This window comes from Centropristis striata, chromosome 17 (assembly GCF_030273125.1).
Source record: "Centropristis striata isolate RG_2023a ecotype Rhode Island chromosome 17, C.striata_1.0, whole genome shotgun sequence".
Classification (NCBI taxonomy): Eukaryota; Metazoa; Chordata; class Actinopteri; order Perciformes; family Serranidae; genus Centropristis; species Centropristis striata.
The window spans coordinates 12163731-12188155 of NC_081533.1; the positions used below are offsets into that span (position 1 = coordinate 12163731).

Consider the following 24425-nt stretch of genomic DNA (forward strand, 5'->3'; position numbering starts at 1 on the left):
ATAATAAGCGCTTTTAAAGGGTATTCAAAGACGCTTGAATTAATTAATTACAAGAATAAAGTCGAAAATATGTAACCGCTAGGGATGTTATTTTTGGAAGCGCTTCTCTTGGTCATAATTGGGGGTAGGAACAAATGACATATGAGGGGACTTAGAAAAAAAAAAAGGGGGGGGGGGGGGGGGGCAAAGTAAATACATGTTATTTTAGTTGTGGCAGGACTGGGCTTTCATAGCTTACTCATCACACACAATAAAATATTTACTGCCTCCTACAATCTCATTTGTCTCATTTTATTATCATAAACATATTCATTTCCTTGTTTATTGACCCCCAGAAAAGCTTAATGATGTGTGAGTCCAGTCTGGAAAGAGGAGCTCAGTTTAAACTGGACTCATGGGAATATCAGAGGGGACGGTTCAAAGTCTCCCTCCCTCTCTCTCTCTCTCTCTCTCTCTCTCTCTCTCTCTCTCCTTCACTCTCTCTGTCCGCAGTCACTCGCATCTAGAATCGGTGCGAGCAGGAATATTTTTTCTTCTTGCAACTATTTTTGCATCTGACATTTAAATCCGGGTTGTTATTTTAACGTTATACTGTGTAAAACGATGCATTGTTATTGCTGAAAGGTCTGCACAAAGGTTTTTGCACTTTTTTTTCCTGGAGGTGCTGTAGCTGCGGGGAAACTTGGGGGAAAAAAGGGAATTTTGCACTTTTAGCGAAGGAAAACCTACTTTTTTTTAATCATAAGGAACAAACAACAGGATACCTCAGGAGTTTTCCTCTCTATCTCTGCAGGAACATTATGGGAATATTGGAGTGATTTTTTTTTTCCTTTGAGGCGGAGGGGGTTTGCCGGTTATTTTCCCACATACAGAGCGGAGCTGATCGCAGGGCAGAGGGGAGCTAAATGCGGCTGACTGGCAGCGACCCTGCACCGGGAACCATGAACAGCAACAGCGGGTCTGGTAACTTCCTGCTGGTCCCCATACCGGAGTATCCCCTGCTGGACTGTGTGCCCAACAAGACGGTGAAGATCGTGGTGCTGGGAGCGAGCAACGTCGGGAAAACAGGTACGGATGGTGGGAATTTTTTTTGGGAAGTTTATCCGTGCAACAGTTGCCTTGTAGGGATTAAAAATGGGGGAAAGAGTGGCTGGGATTTCACGCATCTCAATATTTTCGGTATAATAATTTCACATTAAACCACTCATCTTGTAGCTTGTTATTTTTATGAATATCTGTGAGTTATTTGTCTAATAATAGAGGAGGAATATCGAAATAAAGTAGGAAACGTTTGAAGTAAGTTACCAAACCTGAACGACAGGGGGCGACATTCCGCATTTGATGTGTGAGAGTTTTTAAATATTGCACTTTTAAAAATATTTGATTTATTTATAATATTATTTAAACTATTACATATATTTTTTTATTTATATTACATTTTTTTTAAATTATTTTTGTTATTTTTTATTTAATATAATCAGTGGTGGAATAAGTATTCAGAGCTTTTAATTAAGTAAAAAGCAAAGTCCTATATGTACACATATATATATATTATACAATTTTTACTGCATTTAAAACAATAATAATAATAATAATAATAATAATAATAATAATAATAATAATAACAACAACTATATTATAATATAATAATATAATTATTATCATCATCATTGTTGTTGTAGTTGTTTATTAATAATAATAATAATAATAATAATAATTAGGATTATAATAATCATATATAGAGTACTTTTCAAAACCAGTATAACAGTGTTTTGTAAAAGTGAGGACGTTAATTCCAGCTGTTTCATTGAAGATTTTCAAAAACATTTAACATTGAAGGTTTTCAGAATACATTAAATACTGTATATCATATGTCTGACTGGTGAAGAGTGAAGTATTTATAGTAAGTTAATGAATGTGTATTTCTAAGAACACATGCAGGTTAAAACATCATCACAGTCCAACTAAAAACAAATTCTGTTTCACTTAATGGTTAAAAAAAAAAAAAAAAACTAATTATAGTTGTATTTAAATTTTACGGCCTGTTTTCTCATTACAGTGAGTAAACAGGCCTTCTGAGCTTTTTTTATGGTCAGAAAATTAACCCTGATGATGTCATTGTGATGTCATCAGGGTTATGCCAGCTTGGGTCTCTGAGGTGAAACATTTATAGCGGAAAGTGTGAAATAAGAAAGACTTAACAGGGAGGGAAGGGTGGGCAGAGGCTGACTCGTGACACTGCTGCACATTGACTTGCGCATTGAAGACTCGGACTTGTGACTCAGACTTTAACTCTGGTATGGACTACTCAACTCAGACTCGACTTTGATTCTTCTTTGGTGACCCGGATTTCGACTTTGGCATTGAGGTGCATGATGACTCTGACTCGTGGCTCAGACTCAGGTAATAAGGACTAAAGTCAGACTCTTTCTTGGTGACTCGGACTTGAAGTGAGGTAGTGATGACTAGACTCGGACTTGAACTCGAACTCAGTTAATGATGACTTCATCACTGGAGACTCGTGACTTTGACTCAGATTTTAATTCAGGTATTGAAGACTCAACTCTGGCTCGTCTTAGGTGACTTGGACTTGGACTTAGACACTGGTGACTTGAGACTGACATGGACTCGAGAATTGGTGACTCGTCTACAACACTGGTATAGTTTGCTATACAAATATAGTCTGCAGCAAGAAAATTGATGCATGGATTTAATGAAGCAGGGATGGAGTACTCAAGTCCTGGACTCGGACTCGAGTCAGACACAAAGCCCGATTTTCAGGACCTGTGACTTGACTCAGACTCAGACTCAGACTCTGATGACTCGGATTTGACTTGTGCATTCTGTTGCATGATTCAGACTTGCACAATGATGACTCGACTGGAACTCTAAGTTGTGCATTCTGCCATATGAAGACTTGATTTGGAGTCTTCTTGGACTCGGAGTTGAGCAGTGTGTCGGGACTTCGACTTGGACTAGAACTCAGGTAATAATGACTCGACTTTAACTGTTCTTGGTCACTTAGACTTGAACACTGGGGACTCAGGATTTGGACTCAAACTCAGGTATTGATGACTCGACTCTGGTTCTCCTTTGGTGACTCGGACTTGGACTTTAAAACTGGGGACTCTGGATGTGGACTCAAACTCAGGTATTGTTAACTTGACTCGGACTCGAATGGCTCTTCTTTGGTGACTTGGACTTGGACTCAAAGCCTGATTTGAGAACTTGTGACTTGATTCAGACTCACACTCGGAAGACTCGGATTGGACTTATGCATTTTGGTGCACGATGACTCTGACATGCACAATGATGACTTGGACTCGAAAGCAGGTATTAATGACTTGGACGACAGACTTGGACTTGTGCATTCTACCCCATGATGACTTGACTCTTCTTGGTGACTCGGACTCAGAATTGAACAGTGTGTTGGGACTTGGACTTGGACTCAAACTCAGGTAATAATGACTCGACTCTTACTGTTCTCGGTCACTCAGACTTGAACACTGGGGACTCTGGATTTGGACTCGAACTCAGGTATTGATGAGTCAACTCACACTCGACTCTGGCTATTCTTTGGAGACTCGGACTTGGACTCAAAGCTTGATCTCAGGATTCATGACTTGACTCACATGCGTGCTCTGATGACTAGGATTGGACTTCTGCATTCTGGTGCACGATGACTCGTACTCGTATATAGGTATTAATGACTCGACTCAGACTCAGACTTGTGCATTCTGCCGCATGATGACTTGACCCGGACTCTTCTTGGTCACTCGGACTCAGAATTGAACTGAGGTATTGATGACTCGACTCACACTCGACTGGCTGTTCTTTGGTGGCTCAGACTTGAACATTGGGGACTCGGGATGTGGACTCAAACTCAGGTATTGATGACTCAACTTAGACTCGACTGGCTCTTCTTTGGAGTTTCGGACTTGGACTCAGAGCAGATTTCCAGGACTCGACTCTGACTCGACTCTGATGACTTGGACTACGACAGGCGGTATATGAGGAAAATAACTTGTTTGTTGGAACATTAAATCAGATAAACTTAATGAATAAAAGTATGAACCTGAAAATGAGAATAATAGCCTCTTCTACAATGGATCTGCACTCACAAAAGTCAGCAAGAGTTACAAAAAAAAAAGAGATCTTGTCCTGAATCCCAAAAAACAAGAGACAGATGAGATGAGATAATGATTTACAGTGCAGAGATGACGCATGAATTATTGCAACATCAGATTCTGAGTACTGCTGAATCATCGTCTAACTTCAGACTTTGGGCCGGTTTGTTCGGCTCATCTCTCTACTACGAAAAATTAAAAAAGATATGTCACAGAAAAGAGAAATTCCTGCAACACCTGCAAACGTTTAAGTGTTATATAGGTCAGTAGGTTGCAGCCGGGTGGTGCGTTTCTTTCCTAATACATCTATTTTACTCCAAGTAGTTTTGGATACAGATTTGATACTTAATGCACACTGTAGTGCAGACTTAGAAAAATGCTACAAACAATCTTTTTTGTGTGTGTTTATGTTTATTTAAATTTAAAAGCCATTTATGGATCAAATGCCCATTAAATGAACGTCTATATGTCAAATCTAAAAATAATAAAAATATATAAATAATAATAATAAATAAATAAAAAGATTAAAGATTAGATAATAATACTATAAAATAATTAAATATATATATATGATAAAAAAATATGATGACAGTAATAATAAGAATAATAATAAAAAAAATAAAAAAATGAAATATTAAATAATAATAGTGATAATAATATAAAAAATTAAATTAAAAGAACAAAAAATATGTGGTAATAATATATATAATATTTACAATACAATTGGCTACAATAAAAATTATATTGTTTACAAAAAAGAAATTTAAAAAACCCATTAAATTAAAAACAGAAGGTAAATATACTTTTTTCCACTATACTATAATAGTTTCTGTTATTAAAAAAACATAAGAAATAAGTATTACGTTTGCTATATAATCTTGACTGTGGTGTTGTTTGTCACTGCACTCCTTCATTTAATTCCTTGTTTCTTTTCAGCTCTGATCGTCAGGTTTCTGACCAAGAGGTTTATTGGCGATTATGAAGCAAATACTGGTGAGTTTCCACGACTTTTCTCTGTAATAATGGAAGCAGATACAAATGCACTTGCTGACTGATTTCTCTCTTCTACTATTGATCCACCCATTCATCCATCCTGTCTCTTTCATTGTCCCCAGGAGCGCTCTACTCCAGAAAGGTCACACTGGAGGGGGAGGAAGTGTCGCTTCAGATCCAGGACACTCCCTGCGTCGCTCTGCAGGTAACTGAGGGCGGCTGCAGCCATGTGGCCATCACAGAGGTTTTTATTATGTTTTATTATGAAAAGAACTAGGGATGGGCCTTTGGAAGAATCCTGCCAACTCGATCATCTATAATGTTAACGATCAATTAATCGATTAATCGCTGCATGCATACATGGGCAAAATAAAAGATATATGTAGTACTATGCAAAAGCCTGTTTTGATAACGGATGCTTTTATTTTGAAGGGAGGAAAAGAGACTTCCTTAGGTTAGTTTTCACACTAATCTTCATATTTAAATGTGTTAAAATAAGGTTTGGATAAAATTAAATCTAGTAATTCATGCTAGCATTAAGCTAGTTTTGCTCACCGTAAAAGATGTTTTCTACTGTAAATTTAAATGTAAAAATCAGCAAAAACTGTAATTTAGACTGAGTAGTGCCTTTATTTTGAGGGTGATTGTGTCCTTGTGACATTTTGGTATTTCTCCATTATTTTTTCATGAAAAAAAAAGGCGTGTTTTCTTACAGGTTAAAATTTTTTTGGACTATTCCTTGATTTACAGTAATTACAAGCGTCTACTGCGGTGATATTACATTTTTAATTTTCACCCTATTTCAATTGATGATGCAATTTGACAGTGTTTTACTGTAATTTCTACATACATTTTTTACAGTGCACTGTAAAAAAAAAATCTGTTTAATTTAGGGTAAAGTACCGGCAACTGTAGTTGCCCGAACTTCACTGTAAAAAATACAGTGAGTTTTTTTTACTATAAATTTAAATGTAAAAATCAGCAAAAACTATAATTTAGATGGAGGGGTCCCTTAATTTTTAGGGTGATTGTGTCCTTCTGACATTATGGTATTTCTCCATTAATTTTACATGAGTCAAGTCAAGTCAAGTCAAAGTTTATTTATAGAGCACATTTAAAAACAGCCTCAGTTGACCGAAGTCCTGTACAGTTATTAAAATACAATAAAATCATACACAAATATAGTCATAAATTAAACATAATAATAATAATAATAATAATTATTATTATTATTATTATTATTATAAAACAATAATAAAAAACTCAATTTAAAAACAGAGTTAGAGTTAAAAGGTAAATAAAAGAGTAAAAAGTAAAAAGCCAAGGATTCTTGCCTAGCTGGGACTGAACGCCAAGGAGAATAAAAAAGGTTTTTAATAAGGTTTTAAGTGCTCAACAGAATTTAAAAAGTAAAAAAAAAAGTTTAAAAAAAGTGTGTTTTTTACAGTTTAAAAGTTTTGCACTATTCCTTGATTTACGGTAATTAATATGGTCTACCACGGTGATATTAAACTTTTAATTTTACGGCCTATTTCTGATGCAATTTGACAGTGTTTTACTGTATTTTCTACAAACATTTTTTTTTACAGTGTAGACAGCTGTGACTTTTGCATTTACAGCAGGATTCAAAACATTTGCATCTATGCATAATAACTTAAAAAAACTCAAGGTTCTTGTTCAGTGCCTTATTTGCTTGATGTTATATCTTAAAGTTGAACCCACCGAAGACGGTTTTAAAAAACTGGCATCGTTATCTGAAAAGCTCCCCCAGGAATGTATTTGAAGTGAGAGGAAGTGACCTTCAGGACCGTCTCCTCCAGGATAATGAGCGCAACGTGCCACACGGCTCACCCTGCTCCCTAAAGCCAGCAGTGTGTTTACAAAACTTCATTTCCTGCAGCAGGGGGAAGATAACGCAGGGCGAGGAAGTCCCTCCTGGCAGCACGGAGTGTGATGGAGACCGGCTTCCAGAGATTAGACAGAAATAATTAGTGTGAGGAGGCAGAGAGGTCGAGAACCTACCGAGCTCCTGGAAGGATTTTTAAAACTGAAAACAAGCTCATCTTCACCTCTTGATTACAGAAAATATGTTTTTCTCTGGGCTAAAGAACTCAGAAACTGGTCGACCTGAAGTCTAATTGTTCCTGAGTTCAGCCGGGTGGTCCGCTGGGCTCGGGAGTCATAAGTTTAAACTGTCAACCAGCTGGTGTGAGTCTATGAACAGCTCAGCAATGTGCCTCTTCAGTAAAAATCACCACCTGCTCACTCACGGCTCAGCCCACCAGCCGCTTTGAAAAGTATGTTTTCTTAAAAAAAAACAAAAAAACACAGTTTATTGTGGAAAGAAAGTGTAAAAACAGACATTATCTTTGGAGTTTGGAACTTTCCCACAGTCCTTGAATAGACCATTGGTTAAAAAGTAACCAAAATGAAGCTTAAAATTGTGATATTTCTGAAAAAAAATATGTCAAGTGACAAATATTCACTGATAATCTGCTTACACAGAGCGGAGAGGAGAGGACAAGAAAGGCTGTAAAAAAAATAAATAATTCAATATGTATAGCATGTGGAGACACTGATTTATTTTTCCAATATTATTGATACTTGGGGGCACTTGGAAAACAGTTTATCATCAAAAGAAACTGTAAAAACAGTAACTAACAAAAACGAAGCTTAAAATTGTGATATTTCTGTCACAATCTCTTTATTCTACATGTCTCATATAAAATGTTGCGAAAAATAAAGTGTTTGTAATAACTAGATCCTGTTAAAAACATTAAATTCTGCTCCTCAGCGACACTGTGAAGCCATGATTGATTCTGCTGAGACGAACGGTCACGTGACAAATATTCACTGAAAATCTGTTTACACAGAGCTGAGAGGAGAGGACAGGAGAGGCTTGAAAAATGTAAATAGTTCAATATGTATAGCATGTGGAGACACAATTTATTTTTCCAATATTCATGACACTTGTGGGCACTTGGAAAATTGTTGTATATATAAATTCCATTTTATTTCAATTTGTAAAAAAATAATTTATCAGAGAAATTCAACTTGCGTTTTTTCTTTTTTATGATTTGTCATTATAACTGTGTTATTCTGCACAAAGACATGTTTGAGTTCTTCCCATTTCTAGCGCTAATGTGCTGATTCCATAGAGCTGCAGGACTTATAGATTTTATATTTATTTTATATATTGCAGTGAAATACAAGAACACAGTGAGTAAAGTGCAAAAAAAAGCGTAAAAAAAAAAAAAAAACGCCCTGAAAAAGCTTTGGGTCGTCTTTTTTCAAGTTTAGGCAACAAAACAACGTAATTGAGGTTGTAAAAACAGATTGTCTGGTCTGGTCTCATGTCTCCTCCCTAAAGGTCACACCACTCAAAGTAATCACAGGTTATTTTAAACCAGTTAAACTAATGATAGATAATTTTCCGCTGAGCACAATCTCTGCTATCAGTCTCCCGCTGCTGCTTTTACTCAAAGGAATGAGGAAGTGTTTTAAAATAGGAAGCCACTTCAGTCAGTTTCCATTATCAACAGTGGGAAGCTTTTAAAGCATTTAATTCACTTGATAAGAAACTGTTCAACTGTAGTCTATTGACAGATCATTTCATTTTTATTTAAAGTGCTTTATCAATGTAAAAACATCAAATATTTGTTGGCTGCAGAATCTGAAGTCTTTCTTTTCTCTCTTTGGACAAAGAGAAATTGCACAGTCTAAATATACTCCACTAGAGTAAAAGCCCTGAATTCAAAATGGTACTGCAGGTAAAATATGTTCATATTTTCACCAAAATGTCTCTGAAATGTCAAAGATATTATCTAAGAACAATACATGAGCAAATATACTTAGTTACTGTTAAATTTTTGTGCATTTTCACTAATTTCTGACATTTTATAGAGTGAATTATGGATGTATTATTAAGAAAATTAAACAAAAGGTTATCTAATGATGAAATTACATTTTTTTTAATTTTATGGTTATTTGTAATTTATTTCAGGATGATGCTGAAGGCCTGTACTGCCAGGAGCAGATCAACAGGTCAGATTGATTCCCCTAAATATTAATTAATCTAATAATAAAGTAATATCCTGTAATAATAACCGCACAATTACTGCACTTCCAGATCAATCTACTGGGCCGACGGCTACGTGCTGGTTTTCTCCATCACCGACCACAACAGCTACCGCACCATCCAGCCGCTGTACCAGCACGTCAGACGCATCCACCCCTCTGGAAATATCCCCGTTATACTGGTCAGTGTGTGACCAGCCAGTATATGGGGGCCACATTTAGAAAACACTAAAAAATGAATTACGAGATTAAAGTCGTTGTTATTATTATTATTATTATTATTATTATATGATTATACATATTTTCGACTTTATTCTCGTAATTAATTCAATATTTACGTCTTTATACTCATAATTAATTTAATATTTATGACTTTATTCTTGTGGTTATTAAATATTTTCGACTTTATATTCTCATAATTAATCAAATATTTTTGACTTTATTCTCGTAATTAATTCAATATTTTACAACTTTATTCTCACAACTAAGTAAATATTTTATGACTTTATTCTCGTAATTATTCAATATTTTTGACTTTATTCTCGTAATTAATTCAATATTTACAACTTTTTTCTCATTATTAATTCAATATTTCGCAACTTTTACTTTCATAATTAATTCAATATTTAGGACTTAATTCTTGTAATTAATTAAATATTTTCAACTTTATACTCATAATTAATTCATTATTTTCAACTTTATTCTCATAATGATTAAAATATTTACGACTATATTGTCGTCATTAACAAAATATTTTCGTCTTTATTCTCATAATAAATTAAATGCATACATCTTTATACTCATCAATTAAATATTTTTTACTTTATTCTCATAATTAATTAAATATTTATGACTTTATTCTTGTAATTATTAAATATTTTTGACTTTATTCTCGTAATTACTTCAGTATTTACGACTTAATTCTTGTAATTAATTCAATATTCACGACTTTATTCTGGTAATTAATTCAATATTTACGACTTTATTCTCATAATTAATTCAATATGTCACCACTTTACTCTCGTAATTATGTCAATATTTACAACTTAATTCTGGTAATTAATTCAATATTTACGACTTTATACTCATAATTAGTTAAATAATTTTGACTTTATTCTCGTAATTAATGAAATACATACGACTTTATTCTTTAATTATTTCAATATTTATGACTTTATACTCATAATTAGTTAAATAATTTGGACTTTATTCTCGTAATTAATGAAATACATACGACTTTATTCTTTAATTAATCCAACACTTACGATTGAAATCACATAATTAATTTTTTTCTTCTTCTAAATGTGGCCCTAATACTCCATTATAGTGTGTCCAAAAAAATCCAATAGACGTTAGACTGTTGAGTGAATTCTGTCAGACTGAGGGATTGTTTTAAACGTCAGGTTGTTTCTGCAAGTCTGGAACAGACAAAGTCACCTACTGACCCTAATCCTCGTTATCTAATCTGTCCCCTAATCTGTTTTCTGCTGCAGGTTGGCAACAAGAGCGACCTGCTCAGAGCTCGACAAGTGCCGGCAGACGAAGGCGAGACGTTAGCTGCTTCACTAGGTGGGGCCTCTTCTCTTTAGCTGTGTCATTTTGGTCTTTATTCACAATTTTCGGTAACGCTTTATATTAAGGTCCTTGTAATAACCATTAATTAACAAGTAATAAGGCCCTTGTAAGTCCTTACAAGATGCTTATTAACATTATTGTGTGTTTATAAGCTTATATAAGTGTTAATAATGGCATCACAAACACCCATGACCCACCCATTATGTCTTTGTCATGCCTTTATTCATCTTATTTTGTTTTCTTATTGATATTAAAATATACTTTATTGCTCATCTATTATAAGTTAACTATAAGTTAACTATGCTTTTTGCAACTACCGGATCTAAAGCGAGAACAATGCCTTATTACTTGTTAATTAATGGTTATTAAGGACCTTATGATAAAGCGTTATCCAATTTTCTTTTGATGATTTCTCCACAAACCACACAGCCTTTTTAATATAGGGAGACACTACAGGTGAACAGGGTTTTTTTTTTAAACTTATAAATATCACCATGAAACTTCCCCAGTTTGTTATTCACATTAAATCAATTTTTTTTTGCATTGCAAGTTTTCTTGAATTCTATGTTTAGATATGCAAATGAGGAGCAAACTCATTAAATATGTGCTATTTTGCAGATATATCCAGGACATAAATCTGAACATTGGATAGAGCAAATTTTAAAGTTATTATTTTATTTTGTTGATATATTTGAGTCAAAGTTTTGTTATAAAAGGAAAGCGGGATATCTCCTTTATATGATACTGCCAAAAATCCATAAAAAGTCAATTTTTCTCATGTTTTAAGAAATATGTTGTATAAATCAGGACATGAATGAAATATAGACCAAGGTTATAATAGTTTTGGATTTTTCATTAGTTTTAGTTTTAATTTCGTTGTGACTTTTTGTTTTCAAATTCAGTTAGTTTTGATTAGTTTTTAGAGTGAGTTTGCTTTTAATTGCTTTTTAATTAGTTTTTATATTTTGGAAAAGGCTTAGTTTTAGTTTAGTTTTTATTAGTTTTAGTGTTAGTTTTAGTTTTTTTGTAATGGGGTATTTGTTGGGTGCCAGATTTAAAGAGGTCATAATAAATGTTGCCTTTATTTCCTTTGTCTGATCCATCTCAGCCCCAAAAAGTTTATTAAGTCATAAAACCAGATACATTAAATTAATTTCATATCAACCAAAAAGGTTTACGTATGAAAAAAGTTGACTAAGGCGAAAACGAAGGACATTTTCACTATAATTTTAGTTAGTTTTAGTTAGTTTTGTAACTCTTGTTTTTATTTTTATTTCAATTGATATTTCAATTCTAGTTTTCGTTATTTTATTAACTATAATAACCTTGATATAGACAACCCCCTCTGTAAAAACCTTCAGAATATAGTGAGGAATTGAGGTTTGATGTTAAAGTTGAGATTTATGAGAAAAAAATTATTTTGAGAAAACGGCCTTTATAGGTTTTTATACATTACTAATGGAAATGACTATTTGAAGACAAAATATTGGATCTAATTCATAGCAACAACAATATAAAACATGTAAAACACATAATATTGTGCAGCAGAGTGGGAGCTTTCTAACGAAGCCTGTGGTGACGAAGATTAGACTTCATTCGAGGTACTACAGGCTGCAATAGAACGCTATCTTTCAGTGAATTTAGGCAAAATCTACAAAATATAGTAAAATATAGACCTTAGAAGGGTGTTAGGAGCTATTTTACTGCAAAACATTTACATTTTATTTACAGTTTTTACTAGAGTTTAGTTAATTTTCACAAAAAGGCTATTTCTATGGTCGTTTTACATCATATTCAACCTGTCTCACAGGAATCCGTGAAATAGCCACGGATTCGCTTAACTCAAAATCCGTGGAATATCCACGGAATCACTCAAATTTCCGTGAAACTGACACGGATTTCGCTACAATGCAAGTTAATGACAGTCATATCCCGTGGCTATTCCAACATACAAAGTGATTATGTACATTCACTGAGTGAATATTTAGAAAATAAAACATATATTTCTCGCTAGAAATGTGATCAAAATCCATTTTTATGCAGAAACAAAATATTGATTTTTTCACTAAAAATGAGAGAACTGTCCGCCATGTTTTTTGTTCTGACCACCGGGACCTTGAAAGTCACGTGAGTTGGAACAAACCAATAGGAAAAAATATCCATGGAATAGCCACGGGGTATGACTGTCATTAACTTGCATTGTAGCGAAATCCGTGTCAGTTTCACGGAAATTTGAGTTATTCCGTGGCTATTCCACGGATTTTGAGTTAAGCAAATCCGTGGCTATTTCACGGATTCCTGTGAGACCAGGTTCATCATATTGTAGTTTAATTGATTCTTCAAAGATCTCTTTCTGCTCTTTATTCAAAAGCATGACAGTCAAAAAAAGGTTGAAAATGTTTTGTTTCCCGTGCAGAAACTGTTTCCCACAGTAGCTAATTTGCAAAAGTTTTTGGTAGTTTCAAGCTGCACACACACGCACACACACACACACACACGCACACACACACGTCTGTGGCTCCTTCAGTGCATGTAAACTATGACCTGCATGCTGCCTAATGAACGAGGAATGTCGAGTGTTATCTGGAATATAAAACTGCCTCTGCTTACAGGAGGAGTTTACTTTGAGGCCTCGGCCAGAGAGAACCACGAGGGAGTCCACACCGCCTTCCTACATCTCTGTCAGGAGGTGGGACTTTTAATTGTCTATTTATTTATTTATTTCATTGTTAATCTGCCACTTTAGGAGAAAGGACAGCCCTGGTTTTGTCCTCAGAGCCTCTTCTTTCCCCTTCTTTCAGGACTTTATTGACTTTATGCCCAACACATTTTTCCTGTGGGAAGTATGTTTTCTATTTCCCACTGATGCCACCAAAATAAAACCATGTTCGTGCCATTGGTCAGAAGGAGGTCTACCAGCCCACAGCGCTCTCTTCTGTATATTTGTTTTTCTGGTGGAGCTTTTGCCCAGAGGCTCATTACATTTGAGTGTGTTTATACAGTCTGTTTCTTTTCTTTTCTGGTGCTTGAGAGAGCAGATTCTGTTTAACCTCAAGCATGCTTTGACTGATTAGATGCTTCAAAGCTGCAATAATCAATATTTTCTTATATATTTATTAACAAGAACAGGAATGTGCAGTTATTTTTTTTTGTTTTTTCTGGCAATGACTTCTTACCACTTAGGGTCATAGTTTTCAGAAAAAAAGAAAGCAAAAAAAGTCTGCTAAGCCACCTGAACACTAACTTCCTAACATCAAACAGAAGAAAGACAAAGCTGGTAAAAATAATTCAATACTTACAACTTTATTCTCGTAATTAATTAAATATTTTACGACTTTATTCTCGTAATTAATTAAATATTTTCGACTTTATTCTCGTAATATAATAATGGAAATGACTACTTGAAGACAAAATATTGGATCTTATTCATAGCAACAACAATATAAAACATGTAAAACACATAATATTGTGCAGCAGAGTGGGAGCTTTCTAACTATACATTTGATGACAAAATTTAGATATCATTCAAGGTACTACAGGCTGCAATAGAACGCTATCTTTTAGTGAATTTAGGCAAAATCTACAAAATATAGTAAAATATACACCTTAGAAGGCTGTTCGGAGCTTTTTTACTGCAATAAATTTAGTTTATTTACAATTTTCTAGTTAGATATATCGAGTATTAGATAGTATAAGAATATCATAAACTCAAGCTGCTCAAGTGGAGGAAACACTGTTGCAGGTCTGGGTTTTTTTCCCAGAGAGTCACTGCGGTCTCTGTGTTCCAGGTGATCCGGGCACTGGGAGGAGGGAACGGGGAGAAACGGAGAGGAGGCCTCCACTTAGCCAGACCCAAATCTCCCAACATGCAGGAGCTGAAGAGGAGGTTCAGGCAGGTCCTCTCCTCCAAAGTCAAGTCCTCCACCACTCTCTGATCGCAGGACGGGACCAAGAATATCACGGCAAAGATCGGAGCTTCCACGGAAATGAAAAGATTCTTCTTAAACGGAAGATAGCTGAAGATATCAACGAGTTTAAAGCTTCTGTGCTGATCAAAGCAATTGAGCGTTGGATAAAGACTGAATGGAGCTTTTGTTGCAAACGGAGCTCGTCAACATGACCTCTTCCTCTCTGGATGCTGCTCAAAGTGAACATGCCACAGACTGCTGAACAAACAGAAACTCGGCATGTTTACCATCGAGGACAGTGAGCGTGTCGGTAAAACGTCACTTTAAACTAAATGCACGCCTCAGTTTTCTTGAGGCTGGAGAATCTCTCTAAAAACATCAGGATAAAAGGGAATTTAATGCAACAAACTATTAAAAAGTGGGGGAAAACCCTGCTGTTTCTAATGATAAATCATACAGCACAGAGCCTCATTTTAACCTCAACCTTTTATTTTGGTTTTAATTAAGATTTCTCAACCATTAAATGATGCTCGAAAGACTGTTTTTTCCCCCATTTGGTTCAAGGCTGTTAAACCATGTGAGAACAAATTTCAACTTTGCTGAAACCAAATAAACAAAGATGCGAGTCTCTGTCCTCTCTGTTGCAGACTTATTAAGAAAATGATTCGCAACCAAAACAGAAATGACCCCAAAATGCAAGAGTTCAAGGCTTTTACACCGAGACAAATGCTGACATTTGGCAGCCGGAAGGGAAACCTGCTGTAACAAAACAAAGTAAAGAAAAACTCCTGATAATTATGGAAGTCAATGGCTGCCAATAATAAAAAATAAAAAAAGCATATCATAAGGAGTTTCAATTAAAGCACAATATATGAAAACACTGAAATGTAGAATTTCCAATTTTCTTTTTTACATTTTAAATCTAATTAGGGCCAGAGCACTAACAGTGCCAGGACCCTATTGGAATTCTTCCCCCAAATTAATTGCCGTTTTGGAGGCTTTATCATATTCAAAAACTCAGAATCCCAAACTTGGAACATACGGTGAAAATGTACGTATTTCATTGGTCTCACTAGTGCCCCCTAGAAAGTTTAAACGGAGCGGCACACTATGGGGAACATTCACTTAAACAAACAAAATTTGGTAGATATATGTAGTATCATGGGAAGACGCACCAAAAAGCCTCATGGACCAATACCCAAAACTCAATAGTAAGTCGGCCATCTTGGATTGAATAAAGCGTTTCCAACGCTTTTCACCATTTCCACGTTCCATACTTTAACAAACTACTCCTACATATGTAACGTGAACGACTTGGTAAGTAACATCCTAAGGCCTTTGGGACCAAAACTTATTAAAAGCTTTACCGATCGTCACACTATGCGGGCGTGGCATGGTGGCCAAATATGGCGTTTCGCCAAAAAAACACAAGATTGTTATAACTTTGCCATACTTTGTCCCATCTGATCCAAACTTCTCATGCTTCATTAGAGTCCAGTCTTGAACACTTCTACATAACAATAATTCATAAAGTCCCTCCCATTATGCTTTAACACGCCCCCTTAACTATTGAACAGTTTGTTGTAGAGACTGATTAGGTGTCAGTGTACTCAGCAGAGTGTACCCTGTTTAAAGGGTGATCGATGTCCCCGCCGCTTTTGATTAGACAAACTTGAAAACGGTGCTTAATTGTGTCCTTTAAGATCACTTCTAATGAAAATGAAAAAAGTTTTTATAATAACAAGATACTTTGTAACTCCAGAACATGATTTAAAAATGTCACATTTTGATGCCATTGTGACTGCAGCTAATTCAGCATACTTTTCATGGTTCTAATATGCCAAAATATAACATATAAGTATGAACTAACTCATTTTCATCCTGTCTTACAACATTGGATTCTGTTAAAGGGGGTTGATTTATATTCTTAATTTTGACAGCCATAGATTTCCATATAAAGCCTTTTATTCTGCTCCACCTTCTAGCAGGTGCAGTATGCTGTTATCAGCCCATTCAATGGCCGGTCGCTGAAAACTAAGCGGTTCCATTTCATAAAAAATGCCACAGTTTTCATTCAGTTTACACTACAAAACTACTTCTCTAAGTTTAGGTCAAAAAATGATAGAAGATTGTTAAAAAAGATTAAATGAATGCACACAACTGCCAGAAGTGAAGTAGTTACGAGGACATCGTCAGAACCAGAAGTTTTATAGTTACGTACAGAAGAATGTGACGCACGTAAGTTAAGTGACGTTACTTCAAATGTTTACTTTTGGTTTATATGGGGACAGAAATCGCATTCTCCTGGTTGAAAGTCCTGGATTTGTTTGACCCACCCAACTCCCTTCAAGAGCAACTTTTCGTGCATTATACTGAGTTTCCTCACTTCCCCCTTCGCCTTTACACTCCCTTACATCACTTTATCCATAATTCATAATGAGTAGAGTCACTAGAGGGTGCCACTAACCTAAAATATCTTCCAACTAAAACACTCTCTGAGAACACAAACAAAATTACAAGGACCAACTGGGTTTCCTTCCCCAGCTCCCAGGCAGCACTCAAGGGTTTTCACCAAACAGCCAACACTTCCACAACCGGCACAGCTCACAGCGCGACAATGGCCCACCAGCCTCGTCTGCTTCAGGCTTCAGTCTGTTTAACCCTTAATCAGCAATCGACCACAGGTGCGCCTGGAAACGCACAGCAACTGGGAGGAGCGGGAGGAGGACCCTTCAGGGAGCAAGAAAAGAAAAGAAAACACTAAACAACACAAGTTAATATAACAGCACATCAAACAGGCTTATAACAACCTACTGCACCTACTAGAAGGTGAAGCAGCCTCTACTGCTGATAAACACCCATTCAGTTATATGAAAACATGCAATTCGGTTGAGGTTGTTTGTACAAGTAGTTTATTACGATATATAGTTTTATTTGTTGGGTTGATACGGGCTGATAACAACCTACTGCACCTACTAGAAGAGTCACCTTTTTCAAAACCAACATGGCTCAGTTCAAAATTTTGTTTCAAAACAAAACTTCTCATCTCATTCTCAAATGCCCATCCCTAGGTGAAACATCCAAGGAGGATACTTTTCATAGGCAGTATATGTCCAAAATAACCAAATGATTGCACTGCATTTTATTTACATGACAGACAACATCCTAAGGTTATACCTCACTTTTTTCAGTTGCAGTCATTGATTTTACTTTTAAAACTACCCTTTTTAAAAACCTGACCATGTGATTTTGTATCCTCACCTTTAGGGGAGTTTTTGTTGCCTAAACATTATGACATTACGACCATTTCACAGCCGGTGACATGTAAACATGTTTAAAACTGTCACCTGTAAGACTGCAAAATTTGCACAAAGACTTGTCAGTTTGAACCAGTATAAACACCAGAGTCCATTAGTGTTTTGCTAAAGTTACAGGAGCTGTAGTTCAGTTTGTTCACCAAAATCTTGCAACACAGGACTTAAATGTGACTCACATTTACGAGCCTTAGATTGTCTGTAATTGTGACAACGTAAACTTTTCCGCTATAGCTCAGCCGAAAGAATCCAAACTCAAGGTGTGAAAGCTCTTTTAATGGCTTGCAGCAGGAGGAGTATTTCATGTCTATGTTGTTTTTTTCTTTTAAGGACAATGTTCTGAAGAGGCAGGGGCGGAATGACCAATAGGAAATTCTGTCAAAGTCCATAACGGCCGTCCCACAAACCCTCTCTGTGGCCTTTGTGGTTCATCAGGCAAAAAATCTAAGAGCAAAATGAACATCAAAACAACAGGGAAGCAACAGATGAGTGAGAGGTGCTTGTAAGTTGCAGGAGCAGATCACAAATATAATAAGCTAACCTAAATTTACCTCTCTCTCTCTCTCTCTCTACCTCCCTCTCTTTCTCTCTCTACCTCCCTCTCTCTCTCTACCTCCCTCTCTCTCTCTCTACTCTCTCTCTTTACCTCCCTCTCTCTCTCTACTCTCTCTCTCTACCTCCCTCTCTCTCTCTACTTCTCTCTCTCTACTTCTCTCTCTACCTCTCCCTCTCTCTACTTCTCTCTCTCTCTACTTCTATCTCTCTCTAATTCTCTCTCTCTCTACCTCTCTCTCTCTACTTCTCTCTCTACCTCTCTCTCTCTCTCTCTACCTCTCTCTCTCTCTCTACTTCTCTCTCTCTCTACCTCCCTCTCCCTACTTCTCTCTCTCTCTCTTCCTCACTCTCTCTCAATTCCCCCCCCCCCCCCCCCCCCTCTCCACCTCCCCCTCTCCCTCCCTCTCTCTCTTTTCACTCTTCAAAGAATTTTTGGGCGAGTCACAGCTTCTCAGTACAGAGCGGTGTTGCAGGAAATGCAGAGTTTACTGGCTGTTGTTATGGGTCAAAATCCCATTGATATTGATAAAATACACTCTGTGCTATCTGCAGAGATTTGGGAAGTGGTTCAAATATGTAAAAGGAAGTTGGGAAGCATGTTGGGTTTTTTTTATATGTGTGTGTTTTTTCCGCTGTTCTCATGACCTCTCCTCTCAAAATTCCCAGTAAAGACAAAATTCCTCGGCATCTGGAATTTCTTTCCCGGTCACTGAACCGCCACTCTGACCCACACACACACACAAACACACTTGAAAAATTGTCTGCTGACCCCATCTCGTGACCTTTGTTGCACTTTGCCCTTTAAAAGCAGCGGGGCTCCATCAAGAGTCTGGTAAAAAGGTCGAGATGAAGCCAGTCCTCAAACAAAAATCCTGAGCTGCTTTCTGATGGATGCCGAGATAGAAATACTGCACGTAAAAAAATATTTTTTTCTCCCATCATTTTCAGCCACTTTTAGTCAAATTTCCTCCTGTTTTCCTTCAAAACCCCGGCTTTACTTCCCACACACACACACACACCACCATGTTGCTCTTAAAGACCTCCTTCCTGTGTGCCACTGGATCAAGTGTTCCCGCGTTCTCAAGTGACTAAACGAGGATTTCCTCCCCTTTAATTTTATGAACAAGCCAGCAATAATCCGTTTTATGTGATGGATGAAGAGATAATGTGACATTTACGAGGCCACATTTAGGAAATTGAGCCTCCATTAAGTGTTCCCTTTTTCGGTAAGGAGAAAGAGAGCCTGAGTGCACTTCTGGGTTCAGTTTTCAAAAGGGATCAAATCAAACTGACACAAATGTTGTTACTAAATGTGCAGTTCTGCAGCAAAAGATGCTGTGCATCAAAAACATCAAACAGTGACAAAGAAAAGTCCATGCAGGTATTTAAACAAAAGCTTTTGGTCATAAAACTCATCTTAGAGCTCCAGTTACTCCGACAAAGAATAGAAGGATATATAATAAAACGGCAAAGTAAACAAACAATTTAAGCGTTTGGTCTTCTGAACCCTTATACACCTTAAGAGGTTCAATTTATTGATTAATTATGTCATTTTATTAGAGATTTACTTGACACACAGTGCTGAGCTGCATCTCAAATGAATGTTCAGATCCTCAGTTTTCTACTACGTGGCACTTATAGTTGACCTGCTATCTCCCCCTAAAACTCCACTGCTCACAACCCCAAAAATAGGTTTTTCTAACCTCTCCTAAAGTTTCATAAATATTTAAAGCTTAAAAACACACAAAGAGTGATAACTGTTTGCAGGTCAGGGGGTTGTAACTGTTATTTCAGCCCATTCTTTAGAAATAACACAACTTTAGACCTTTAAATTACGTTCAAAAATATGTGAAAATCCAATTTTGCATGCATATGATACAGCAATTCGCCCCCATGTTTATGCTTGGAGTTATTTGCGCCCTCTAGTGGCCATAGTTGTTATGAATTAAGCCGAAGCCGAGTGTGAAACACAAAAGTTACAGGTCAAACAGACCCAGGACTTTCAAAACCATGTGTTTCAAACATCACTGAACCATCGTGCATCACGTTGTCCTAGAAACTACTTTACTTCCAGCATTTACATGCGTTTATTTACTGTTTAAACTGTCTTTTATAATGCCTAACCAGGAGGTTTTGCCATTAACCTAGGTCAGTAGTTTTGTAGTATGAATTCACAGAAACTGCAGCCTTTTTTACAACCGTAAACTGTACGTGTATGCTATTTCTCGGAGCCGCAAAACGCTCATATGTGTCATTATCGGTGGTATTGACAAACGATCTATTCTGTCGTTGTGACATTAACATTAGCATTAACTGGGATGTTCATTTTGGCTAGCAAAAAAAACAAAAACTAAATGTATTTTACTAACCTCAGTGTCTGTTAGTCCAACCAAACGCTGAATAAGACATTTTAATGAACAAAACGTTCATTAAGTGAAAATACAGTGAAAGGGTCAGTTATCAAGTTATGGGACCAAATCGGTAAACATCCTTTTTATATCTATATAATGTTATATATAACTTTATTGACACGTTGCCGTGGATACGCATTGTTCTGCCTCTCTCCTGATGATGGCTCGTCTTGTTAGTGACCTGTCAATCAAAGGTAGCCACGCCCCAAATCATACGATTCTTTATCTTCTATTTTCTTCTAAATGGGGCCGTTATTTGAACTATTAACATGAAATTGTCTTGAAGAAGATTTTTTACTAGGGATTGAGACCATAGTGTTGTCCTAAAAAAAAATTTCTGAGGTAATAAATCAAGTGAGAAGTTTTCTCATTTTGCATTGAAATGAATGGACAGAAATGTTTTTGCAGCCAAACTTATCACCCCCTGCTGGAATTTTCGGTAGAATGCAGCTTAAGGCACTTCCTGTTTTCCCTCCCTGCTCAGACCCGGAGGTTGCCACCTGGTTTAAACTGTCTTTTATAACACCTTACCCTGAACTTTATTGCCCTAACCTTAAAGAAGTGGTTTTGTAGCATAAATTCTACAAAACTGCAGCCTTACAGTGTACCTAACTATGTCACGCAACTGATAGAGTTGTATTTTTAGAAAAGCTCCTGTGTGTATTATATGCATGCAAAATTGATAATTTGACATATGCATTGCACGTAATTTGAAAGTGTAAAGTCATGTTATTCGTATGCAGATTAGTGAGACCGGGTTGGTTATTCAGACATCGGCCTGTGCTTCAGTCAACTTTTTCTTTAAAAACACAATAGTTTCTAACATGCTTAAGACGTGGCAGACTGTCAACAGCAACCAAACATGTGGGCGTTCTGGTGACCACTCTGGGAAAGCACTTCATTAGCAACAGCAGTGTGGAGGACATAAACCAGCTGTGTGTGTGTCTGTGTGTGTGTTAATGCTTTATTCTGTTATCTGTAGGAGGCGGCAGGAAGTTGAAGTCCCGTCTGGGATGAAGTCATGACCTCAAACCCGGAGAGAGAGAGAGACAGAAAGGCAGATCTGAGGCTTTAGGAAGTGAAACAACACAAGAAATAAATAAAAAAAGAAGAGAGAATGAGTCACTGCGTCCCTGTATTAGAGGATCGACAGAAACAGGGAGGGAGAGGGATCACAGGAGTGTTGAAGTCAGACTGATAAAAATAAGACAGAAAAGCAACAGCAACAGGAGGATTATCAGTGTTTGTGCAGACGTAAAACAAATGAACGTGTCGGCTTTCAGCACAAGACGAGATAGCGGATAAGTTCGGCTCCACGACGCGATAATTCTGTTGTGATTGACAGCGAAATGCCGCCGTGAAAGGCCATGGCTGCTCTCTGAAGATAACGATCAACAGCATTCATGCTTGTTGATTCTAATCTGCATAGAAACACTGTTGTTTTATGTAAAAATAATATTTCCTCAGAAAATATTTCTCAGAGTTGCAGACTTCGAGCGCAATTATTAAAAATAATAGACAAATAAAAGGTTTAACATGAATTGCTTCATGACTTTATCTCATAGACTGTATATAAATAATGGACTTAGTCACCGTGACATTTTTACTGAACAAAATCTTGAAATAAAGTGAAAATACAGTGAAAGGGTCAAAGTTATGGGACCAAACCACCGTCATAATAAAAACGAAGAAGTAGTTATTCTACAAATGCTTTTTTAAATACATATATTTCATGTAAATTATCTGTATTTAATAGAAATTCTATATCTGAAAAATGGTTACTTATGGTTGTTTACTGGTATTTCATAGTACGTTTTTAGTTTTTTTTACTTTTTACTGTTTTCTTAAGATTTCTTTTTACAGTGTGCATATCATATATTCTGCATACACAGAACTTTTGCACACTTTTATGCACATTTTTGACAGTTTTATCGACTTTTGGTGTTTCCATTAAGCTTTTCTCATGCAGATCTTCAAAATGTAGAGAGAAATTAGTTGATGAAAACACAACTACTGACTTGCATACAAACAAACTTATTTCTGCATCCGGTGGAGTCGCCCCCTGCAGGTTATTGGATAGAATGCAGGTGCACCAACTGTTTTCTTTAACTTCTACTTAAATGTCTGGCAGCATAGAGTTAATGCATGGACAATAATCTGAGGTCTGTTGTCTCTATTTTTGGCTCCAAAACTCCCAACGGGCAACTCATTTAGCCTCCCATTTCCCCTTCTTCTCCCTCCCTACTTTCCCCTTCTCATGCAGCATTTCTTTTAAAGACTAGACAGGATATTCAAACCGAGGATTTAACAGACTAGCAGTGCCTTGCCTGTGGGCACTTTCCACACAGATTTTCATGCCTTGTTAAAGGATTTTGATGTGGTAATTCTGGTCGCAGTCCAAGTTCTCAGACTTAATCATCAGTTTATTATCTCCCCACTCTTCAACTTGGCTTGCGTCGTGTTTTCAAGATAAGCTAACGGTTTTTAAAACGCCCTGATTTATCACCACAGATTCTGGTGATGAAGCTATGATAAAACATTTTTTCTTCTTCTCATTTATTTGAATGCAACTTGGAAGCTTTAAAGAGGGCCATTAGCCCTTTAGCTTTTATAGAGAATTGGGGGTCGTGGGCAGTGGATTTTTAGGGGGAGATAGAAGTTGTGTATTTCTTCTGAAAGCTGAGAACATGAAGATGAATTTGAGATGCAGCTCAGCACTGTGTGTCAGGTTGTTCTGATGATAAATTTCTAATAAAAAAATAATTTAAAACTTAAGGTGTATTAATGTGTATAATGGTTTAGAATATTAATGTAGGGTTCATGAGTTCGACTCTGATATGATGTTTTCACAACCTTTTAGTGCCCTCAAAAGTACCAGATGACTTGGTACTTTCTTGGTCAAAACCATAGACTGTATAAATAATGGACGTAGTCACCGTGACGTCCCCGTTGGTTTGTGGCCCATTGGAAGCTAAGCGTTACACTCATCGCCATCTTGTTTCCGATACGGGGAGCAGACCATATTTGGACTGTGGAGGAGTGAGAGGGATCTGATCACTGACTACAGCCTCTCTACACCTCAACCTGACTGAGAGAAGCCGCTGCTAATTCATGTTAGCATTAACTGAAGCATGAACTGGGATGTTAGTTTTGGCAAAGAACAAAAAAAAATGTACGTTACTGACCTCAGAAAACTGAGCAGCGACTCCTTGGAGTGTCTGTTAGTCCAACCAAATGCTGAACAAGACATTTTTACTGAACAAAACATTCAAATAAACTGTCATTAAGTGAAAATATAGTGAAAAGGTCAAAGTTATGAGACCAAACAGCTAAACGTCCTTTTTTATATCTATATAACGTTATATAACTTTATTGACACGTTGCTGTGGATACGCATTGTTCTGCTTCTCTCCTGATGACAGCTCACCTTGTTAGTGACCTGTCAATCAAAGGTAGCCACGCCCC

The 24425-nt window shown here is 36.5% G+C and overlaps 1 protein-coding gene across 1 annotated transcript; it reads left to right on the forward strand.

Annotated features, from left to right (window-relative positions):
• Window positions 1-501: 501 nt before the first annotated feature.
• Window positions 502-15388, forward strand: rasl11a (RAS-like, family 11, member A). Its single transcript, XM_059355205.1, has 8 exons — window positions 502-1068; window positions 5064-5120; window positions 5243-5325; window positions 9124-9164; window positions 9250-9379; window positions 10691-10766; window positions 13385-13461; window positions 14561-15388. The coding sequence occupies exons 1-8, from the start codon at window positions 906-908 to the stop codon at window positions 14705-14707; spliced, it is 774 nt and encodes a 257-aa protein (XP_059211188.1). The 5' UTR covers window positions 502-905; the 3' UTR covers window positions 14708-15388.
• The last annotated feature ends 9037 nt before the right edge of the window (window positions 15389-24425 follow it).